The 10,038-nt window shown below is 38.2% G+C and overlaps 1 protein-coding gene and 1 long non-coding RNA gene across 3 annotated transcripts; both read left to right on the forward strand.

Annotated features, from left to right (window-relative positions):
• The first annotated feature begins 47 nt into the window (after positions 1–47).
• Positions 48–9,491, forward strand: alpha-Est10 (alpha-Esterase-10). Of its 2 annotated transcripts, none has more exons than XM_089256212.1 (4): positions 48–176; positions 7,588–7,900; positions 7,983–8,694; positions 8,750–9,491. In XM_089256212.1, exons 1-4 carry the CDS (start codon positions 88–90, stop codon positions 9,370–9,372), a joined length of 1,737 nt encoding a protein of 578 aa, XP_089112338.1. In that variant the 5' UTR covers positions 48–87; the 3' UTR covers positions 9,373–9,491. The 2 variants fall into 2 exon arrangements, with proteins under 2 accessions (XP_089112338.1, XP_017967062.1); XM_018111573.3 differs by lacking the exon at positions 48–176 and adding an exon at positions 2,377–2,633.
• LOC115562342 (uncharacterized) lies at positions 1,106–1,469 on the forward strand. Its single transcript, XR_003980126.2, has 2 exons — positions 1,106–1,209; positions 1,284–1,469. It is a non-coding gene; the product is annotated as an uncharacterized LOC115562342 (long non-coding RNA).
• Positions 9,492–10,038: the final 547 nt, after the last annotated feature.

Below are 10,038 nucleotides of genomic sequence, written 5' to 3' on the forward strand. Positions count from 1 at the left end.
GAAACAATGTATTTCAAATAAAGCAAAACATTTTAAAATATTTTAAACATCGAAGTAATTCATTGCGAGAGCTATCAAAACGTAGTAATGATAAAAATCCTAATTGCTTTGAGGAAGTTGAGAAGTTTGCCCACTCAAAACAGAGGCATTCACACCAACTACGATTATGTACGCATGTAAGTAAGATAATTATCAAACTCAACTCAAGACGCGGCAATCTGTGGGCGCGTTGACGTCATAGAGCTCCACTCTACTCTTTCGGTTGTGGGGTGCTGCTACTTATCGCTCGGCGGAATCTGAATCATAAACTCGTCTGCGCATGCTCTCTCCCCACTTCTCCGTCTCTCTCCCTCTCTCTCTCAATCCCACTCTTTCGCACTTTATTTGCTCAAACAAAACGCGTATCAGTTGTAGGCCACATGGAACTTTAGAGATAAACCCAATCAAAGCCTCAACTCTTGGCGTCGCGTGACTAATTCAAGTGCACATGGTGGGTCGTTAATTGGGTACCTCATATAAAGCGCAATTACTCACTGTTATATAGTGCAAATAAAATAATAATTATATTCCATTAGATTACTTAGTCGAGGCTATACAGACAATTACAGTCTGAATTTATCGAATTATTAAAGCTAAACAAATTTACAATATAGAATTGGCATGGATTATGCTGAAGGGCTTGTTAGAGTGGGTTTATATTAAATTGGATATTACTCATATTGAGTATATTTCTTTATATGTCTATATATATTTATAGATATATGTATATATATATATAAAAAAATATAATTCAGTGTTATCCTCTTAATTTTAAATGGCCAGGGAGTACTTCCTAACATTTTGTCAAGATATCATTGATCCCGTAAACCACAAAATGAAAATATATAGAAATATGAAACTGTATAAGGAAAATTTCTTTCTTGCTATTTAAGTACTTTCTAATATGGAAGCTATATCAAAAATATATCTCAACTTAGTTTTCAGTTAATTGACAACTCTTAGCTAAACAGTTTCCCCTACATTAGTCATGGTGCATATATGTACCTTTAAATTACTGGAATTGCTAGGTTATTGCTAATGCATAAGATAAATAGTTCGACTTGTATATAAGTGAGCTTAACCTTTACAATTTCAAATATTCAGTTAGTAGTGAATCTGAAAGCGGGAAGTTAAGATGTATTCCGAGTTGCGAGCTTTACTTCTGCTCAGGTTGTGTAGATCACATACATGTGATTATCAATTATACAAATTATAGTTCAATACAATGTCTATAATTTACACAGTATCTTGGCTATTTGCATTCATTTGGCCGTGAACCAAGACGAAAATGAAGTCATAACTGAAAGCGAACTCAAACACACGACGCCAGACGATTCACAATACTAAAATCTAACTTTCGGCCATCAACAGAGACTACGAATCATAATACTATGCGGAAAGCTACAATCGTAGGTTGGCTAATAAAATGATGTGTGTAAAAATATATATATGTATGTAAATGTGTCAAATAATGCTAATTGGAGCAACAGGCTGGATGAGAGGCGTCTCTGATTTGCATTTATTCAGGTCTCTTACGTTTCATTCGACCGCATTGAAATCCGGTTTAATTAGCCTGACTAAATACGATTGCAATTTGTGCGAATTCAAGTTCAAAACCAACTTCTAACTGTAATCAAATTACTGCGAACTTGACTATACGTATATCAGTTAATTTCTGGGGTCTTTGCACTCGGCGTTATGAAAGTACTTTAGCTCAGCTTTAATAAGCGCGGGGAATTCGTTACGTTCAAGGTGCTTTTTTATATCTTTTGTGCGAGGTTTTTTAATGTGTTTGGTTTGGCTACTGGAATTGATATTTAATATTGATTTTAAGTTGAATGTCAATTCAAAGAGACTATAAGATTTGCAATATATATATGTACATATATGTAAATCAAACAAATTTAAATTTAATATTTTATACAGAATTCGAATATTACCGCTTTTTATATTATTAGTTGCAAAGCTCTCTTAACGCAAAGCTCACAATGCTAATACGAAGCTTAGAAACTGCGATCTGCTGCGTTGCTGTGCTTAAAGCTCAATTCAAAGTGTGCTTTGCTTTCGTTGCTCATCGAAATTCAAAATAAAAGCTCGCAGCCAAACAATTCTACAGTGCAGGCAAAAATAACAGTGCCCCTGGCCGCCACCGTTTCGCTCTGAGCAAAAACCTGTTGAACGCGTGCCATAGAGTGTGTGAGCGAGAGAGAGAGAGAGAGAGAGAGAGCCAGCGTGCGTTTGAGTTTGTTATGAGGTGTCTGGTTGTTGAGAGCCGCTTTCATTAATGCCGAACTACTAGCTTGGAGTAAGTTCTGCCTCTCAACAAAAAGAGACGACGATCGCACCACTTCCTTCAGTTGCTGTCGCACTCTCGGGCAGAGCGGTTCGTGTGTGTAGTGGAAGTGTTTTGCGTGCGTGATATCTGATCAATTAGTCTTTTATATTTACTTTCGCTGCCCGTCCCACTTACAGAGCCGCGCCTGAAATTAAGCATAGGGCCGTGAAACTTGGCTGTTTGTTTTACTCAGTTCAGTTGTGGACTAGTTCGCTGCAATGGCTGTGCGATTTATGGATATGCTAAGACTCACCTTTAAGTAAGTTTCTTCTTCTAACTGTAAACAAAAGCAAAAACATGTCAGAGAATGTTGCAGCAACAAAAGCAGATTTCTTGTTTGATCGTTAGTGGCTTTAAAAGTTGCTCTCGCTTGCTCTTACATATACACATGTATGTGTTGTGTTTGTGTGCGTGCGTGTGTGTTTGTGTTGTGTGCTGGTGTTGGTGTTGCGTTGGTGAAATTGTTGCGCAAGTTCTGCAGTTGCCTTTCGCATAAATTTATCGATGCCTTTTGTTTGTTTTTTTTTTTTTTTTCATTTCTGATTCATTAGTTTGTTTTTGTTTTTGTTTTTGATATTTTTTGCACGTTTTTTCTCACATTTTAATTTGTTTGTTGTTGTTTTTCGCGTGTTTCATTTTTTTGTCTTTGGGCTATAATGACCAGCTATTACAACAGCTTTAAAATATCATTTGGTTAAACTTGGATGTTTTATTGCATAAGCTGAAATGCAATGGATCGATGGCGTCGTAACATATTTCAAATACAAATTACTAATTAAATCTATCTCTGATTGATTAAAACATCGATAATTCACAAGAAATCAGCTGTTGTATACCTAATATTCCAGATAAGAAATTTTATAGAAAAGTTGTTGAGCTTGTTTAGCTTATTTAGCAGCAGTTGACTTGAAAGTCTAAAGATAACTTTTTTAGCCTTTCTTTTATGTACATATGTACATACATATACATACATACATAAGTATATTTTCGAGCACTTTGGGCTAAACGTGGAGTTTAGTGAGGCATAAAAAAGTCTTGACTCTCAAAATTAAATATATAGTTCAAGAGTTCAAGATATTTTAAAGAGGTCTGGCACTACGTACCTACAGTTGTACATTTCGTGTGGACGATCCATTAGCTCTGGGACAACTGTGTGGAACCCAGCTAATTGTTAATTTAGCAAAGGAAAGGCGCCAGTCGAGCTAATAAGCTCAACGGCAATAAAAGTGAAAATATATGTATATTGCTTCAAGTCTAATTAGAAATATGACAACAGACAGATGGGGTCCGTCGGGTACACAGTTCAATGCGCTTTCAGGTGGGAATAGAAACAGCTAAATAAGCGTGAGTTGGCAGTTTTCCATTATATCACGATTATTCAGTTCAAATGCCACGCTAATCTAATGCCGGCAAATCGCATTGTATATGAATGTTGTATCTAGTTAATTGTTCGAATTCTCTTCGACCTTTGAGTTTTTGCACAAGTCTTCGTAGACTTGCGCCTTATCAGCTGCTTGATAACAGCTGTGCGCACTGATATTGGTCTATATGTATGTCTGTTGTATTACGAATTCGCAGTGCTTTGCTATCGCTCATTTGACTGGACTCGAATATAAATAAGAGAAATAATATTAGGAAGCTTGTATTGTGAAGGGAATATCAGATATGGCTATCTGTGATAATAGATCTATCTATAAGGCATATAGATAGTAATTGCCTATACTGAAAATGCATTGAATTTCAATGCAATAATCCTCAAAAGTTGCCTCACTGAAAACAATGACAGTGCAGATTTTTGCTGAAGCCGCTAAGCTAATATAATTATCATATACATATATTAATATCATCAGATATGGTATATGCATTATTGAGAAACCAGTTAAGTAACATTTTATAGACAAACTTAACGGGCTGCGATGTGCATGTGTATATTTGTTATTCACTTTGTGAAATTCATTCTCGAACTCAATTTGACTTGGCAGTAAATGCTTTTATTACTGGGCTTACGAGAAATTGTCATTGTTGAGATGGTCTAAAGTGCTTAGGCTAAATAAATTACAAAATTTTATGACTGTAATGTCAAAAATTCTTGCTAAATAATTAGTAAAATAACTATGTAAAAGTTCCGCTTGTATAGATATTTATTTATTTATTTGGAATTTTATTGTCCATTCTAGTAAAAAGTGCAGATTTTAGACATTTGCTGAGTGAGCTGAATGATTGACAAGCATGCAAGCAAGGGACCGAAAAGATTTCTGCTCAAAAATTGAAAAATATTTAATTATGTAAATATATATATAAAGTGACAGAAGCTTAATAAATATTATTAAAATTTTATGTGATGTGTGAAAAATGAAAATATTTTGAAATATATTGAGGTTTCTTTTAGTATACTTGATATTTATTCTAAAAAGTCTTTTTTTATACAGTGCGAATCCCTGAGTCTTTGTAATTATTAAGAAGATATACTAATTTTAAAGCTAATGACGAGCTTGAAGATTCTCTATTTGTCAAAATAATTTTTTTTTTTTTTTTTTTTTTTTTTTTTTTTGCACTTGACGCATGCTTTTTCAAGATAGTTACAAAAAACAGTTTTTTTAGAGAAATGTAAATATGTAGTCTCATATTGTAATTAAATTCAATTTTCAACATACACGTTCTCTTCTAGTGAATAGACTGTTTAGATAATGTTCGTAAATCATTTTAATTTATTTGAATATATATTTAGATAATATCGTAAATCATTTAAATTTGTTCGATAATAACTGACTTGCCAATTTAATGCATTTTTAATGCTTTATAATATTAGCTGTACTAAATTATTACTATTTGAAACTACATTTAATATTATTTATACTCTGTTCTGTCGACTATGTACTAAAATTTTTTATTAAATCAACAAAGTTTCATGTGATATGAGGAATATTGAAATATTGTGAATCCAAATTGAACTTTGATTTATTATATTGAGTATATTAGGCCTTATCATGTCATTTATTCAAATTTGCAACAAAAGCATTCCTTTCTGATTAATAGACAGCTGGCATTATATTATTTACTTTTAATTAGAGAGAAATGGACTGCAAAACAAATTGGACAGGAAACTATATGCATAGTATTCACTTATATAAACTGATTTATACTCTATGCATTTCAGCATCTACTCAATTCATATTCAATTGTGTTATAGCTCATATTTTTACTGCAACTCCATGTGCTTTGATTACTTCCATAGGCAACTCCTTCACGTACCCATACTGCAATCGGGCAGATCTGATCTCTCTTTCTCTTTGCTTGGCTCCTTTCTCTGAAATTAGCAATTTGTATGCAAGTTCGTGGCTGTTGTTAAATTTAAACTATGTCAGTGCATTGGGGCAATGCGTGTTAAATATAAATATGTGATTAATTTTCGAACTGCGCAATTGACAGGTAGCGTGAAAAAAGTGCCATAAAATGCATTAACCACACACCCACCGCCCAGAGCGCGTTAATAAAAGTTAAATGCAAAAATAAACTAGAAACAAAGCAACAGCGAAAAAGATTTGAAAAACAAAAACAAAACAAAAATGAAAATACAAACAAATAAACAGTAAATAGAAATCTCGTCGTGCATATTGAGCGAGCTGCGTTGAGGTTGGTCATAAGGCGCGACTTTCAAAACACGAAAATCTATATGTAAATAGAAATATAATAATAAAATACAAAGCATACGGTAACGCAACCACAGTGGCATTGAGAGCGAGCCACCCAACCACTCAACCACTCAACCACCCAGCCACCAGCAAGCCGGCAATTTGTTGAGTGCGTGACTGATTTTCAGGCCAAAGCGAGTGAAAACATTTAGCCAACAATTAACGAACCCTAGACACTCTATGAAGAGAAGTCGAGTGCTCAAATGCTCTATGATGTCTAGGAGAATTCATTATGTGAAATGTTAAGACTGAATTTTGGCAAAATTAAAAGAACCTCTGCAAAAAAAGTGGAATCAATTCTTTTGACTGCTTAGCTAGATTTTAGGCATAATAGTTGGAATGATAATCACATAATAAGATTTTTTTTTTTTTTTAATTTTAATTTTTGTATTTAATATAGATCATTTATATAGATAGTTTTAGGAAGATACATTGTACTACAATATTGCCGATACGGTACTTGTGTTACCATTATTATGGTGTGTTGTCTTTAGCCTCAGAATGGACCTCAGTTTCGGCTACTATTGTTAAACTCCATTCTATGATTAGATATGAGAAAAGGCATAAATCACATTGGGCCAGGCCAAATGGAATGCATGGAAGCTTGTAATGGATTCCAGTGAATTGTCACACGGTGCATTTGGTCTATTGTGTGCGGAAGATACTTTGTAAAAAAACGCCCATATCCAAAAAGTTTCTTTTATCTGTTTTAGTCTCAGTTAATTGAATGCTTGATCTTGCTAGTGAAAAGTCCGAATAACAGGTCAAGACTTTTCTTTAACAGTATTTTGTTTCTCGACAAAAATAATTTTTTAATAACTTGCAAAGGTTGGGGCTAACTAAAACTCATGGAGATTTAATGGCATTTTGCACTTTTCAGTTAAAGGCCACTTAAACTGACTATTTACAATAAAAAACAATTTAAATTGTAAGCGTGCAAATTTTGAGCTTGAAGCTCAAACAACAAATGCCTGAAAAAAACAAAATTTTGCATCTTTGAGTAAAGATTAAAGATTGTTAAATTTTGGCATAGCAATGCGAAATTAACATACTTCAGTTCCCTATTATGTCTTTTGATATGTATTTATGTATGTATTTATAGTCCTCAACACCATTTGTTAGATCTTTTAACTATTCGATGCTTTGACGATTTGATGATGATAATGATAAGTTTTGGTCTTGGCTTGAAGCAGCAACTTTTTTCTTCCTCTTCTTTCTTCTGGCCTGGTTCAAATAAAAGCGCGATCTATCGCCCTGATTTTCAGTTTCAAAGTGATTTCAAATGATGATTACGCTTGTCTTTATTCTCATTAATCCTGTTGATAATCCTATTAAAACTACAATATTTAATATATATAAAAATTTACTCATTCAATTCATTCAATGTGGCGTAAATAGTTTGAAATGTTCGTAATCAAATGTTTATGTCTTGAAGGTCAGCTAAGGATCTCCAGAATTTAATATGGTTTTCACTCACACACACATTCACATTGAGCGCTCACACTCTGCTCTCTTTTACAGGGTGCTCAGCTTTAAGTACGAACAGCGTCGCCTGACCACAGCCATCTACTCGGTGGTGAAGACGCAGCTGGGCTCAGTGCGCGGGGTGAAGCGGAACACGATATGGGGTGGCAGCTACTACAGCTTCGAGAAAATACCGTTTGCCAAGCCGCCGCTGGGCGAGCTGCGCTTCAAGGCGCCGGAGCCGGTGGAGCCGTGGGAGCGCGAGCTGGACTGCACCTCGCCGGGCGATAAGCCGCTGCAGACACACCCGTTCTTTCGCAAGTTCGCTGGCTCTGAGGATTGCCTGTACCTGAACGTGTACGCCAAGGATGTGAGTAGCGGAGGAGGAGTGGCGAAGGATGCCTCCATTTAGCCAGCAGCTGCTTATTTTTCTTCTTCTTTGCATGTAACAGCTGCAGCCCAACAAGCTGCGTCCCGTGATGGTCTGGATCTATGGGGGCGGCTATCAGGTGGGCGAGGCCTCGCGGGACATGTACAGCCCGGACTTCTTCATGTCGAAGGATGTGGTGCTGGTGAGCATAACCTACCGGGTGGGTGCGCTGGGCTTCCTCAGCCTCGAGGATCCGGCGCTCGATGTGCCCGGTAACGCGGGCCTCAAGGATCAGCTGATGGGCCTGTGCTGGGTGCGCGACAACATTGAAGCCTTCGGCGGCGATCCCAACAATGTAACGCTGTTCGGCGAGAGCGCGGGCGGCGCATCCACACACCTGCTTTCGCTCAGCCCCCTGACGGAGGGTCTTGTGCACAAGGCCATCATCATGTCGGGGAGCGCGCTGTGTCCGTGGACGCAGCCTCCGAACAACCAGTGGACATATCGGCTGGCACAGAAGCTGGGCTACACGGGCGAGCAGAAGGACCGGGAAATTTTCCAGTTCCTGCGCGCCGCCAAGGGCGGAGACATTGTCAAGGCAACGGCCCAGGTGCTCAACAAGGAGGAGAAACACCATCGCGTTCTGTTCGCCTTCGGCCCCGTCGTGGAGCCCTACAAGACGAAGCACACGCTGATCGAGCACTCGCCCTACGAGCTGATGCAGCAGACCTGGAGCCGACGTATTCCCATGATGTTTGGCGGCACCAGCTTCGAGGGGCTGCTCTTCTATCCAGGTGCGTCGAATGAGTTTAGATGTGACTTCTGTTTAATCCAATGTTTGCCTTGCAGAGGTCATGCGTCGTCCCGCCACCTTGGATGAGGTCGGCGACTGCCAGAATGTGTTGCCCATTGATCTGGGCGAGAACCTGGACCCGAAGCTGCGCGAGAGCTACGCGTTGCAGCTGAAGCGCGCCTACTTTGGCGATGAGCCGTGCAACCAGGCCAACATGATGAAGTTCCTCGAACTGGAGTCCCATCGCGAGTTCTGGCACCCCATCTACCGGGCCGTGCTCTCCCGACTGCGTACGGGCAGCGCGCCCACCTACCTGTACCGCTTCGATCACGACTCCAAGCACTGCAATGGCATACGCATTGTGCTCTGCGGCAACGAGATGCGGGGCGTTTGCCATGGCGACGATCTCTGCTACATCTTCCACAGCATGCTGTCCAATCAGGCAGCTGCCGGCTCACCCGAGCACAAAATCATCTGCGGCATGATAGATATCTGGACGAGCTTTGCGGCAAACGGGGATCCCAACTGCGAGAGCATCAAGCAGCTCAAATTTGCGCCCGTCCAGGATGAGACGAAGGTCGAGTGCCTGAACATTGGGCAGGACTTTGAGGTCAAAACGCTGCCCGAGCTGCCCAAATTGCACCTCTGGGATGGCTTCTATGCTAGAAACATACTCTGAGCTCTCCTCTAGTTGTGGGTCGTAATTGGTTTTATAGCTTTAGCTAACATGAATTTAAGGTCTTGCTTCTTAAGCATGTAAATATCTTGTGTATATATACGTATATGTAATACATCCTACGAGAATTAGTTTTTTAATGTTTTTCTGTAATGAGTTGTGCTTAATTGAGCTTGTTTTGCTTCAAGCAAAGGCAAGCGAACTTGTGCACTAACATATTCCACATATAATTTATAGTTTTGCTCTAAGTTTTCTATGAATTAAAAAGCGAACTTAAAAATCAACCTAAATTGGGCTATGTTAACTAACTGTTACGTGACTGTAGCGTAAGTGTAAAGTTGAATATGCAATGCGGTAGAATGAAGTCAACTTAGGAGACAGTTCTAGGGAAACATTGTTAATTATGTTCGGTGACTGTAAAGCAACTGTTAAGCTAAATATGCAATGTAGTAGAATAAAGTATATCCCTAGAACCACTTCGCAGTTCTGATATAACAATGTTAACTAGCTCATATATATTATTGTAGCTGAGTTATGTTAACTGCCAGTTGGCTGACTGTAAAAGTAACTGTTAAGCTAATATATCTTTTTCTCCACTTCGTAGCTCTAGTAAAACAGTGTCACATAGCTAGAATATACATATATGATTTAAGCTGGGCTATGTTAACT

Source organism: Drosophila navojoa, chromosome 2, assembly GCF_054131105.1.
Source record: "Drosophila navojoa isolate 15081-1374.11 chromosome 2, UAZ_NAV_1.0, whole genome shotgun sequence".
NCBI classification, from domain to species: domain Eukaryota; kingdom Metazoa; phylum Arthropoda; class Insecta; order Diptera; family Drosophilidae; genus Drosophila; species Drosophila navojoa.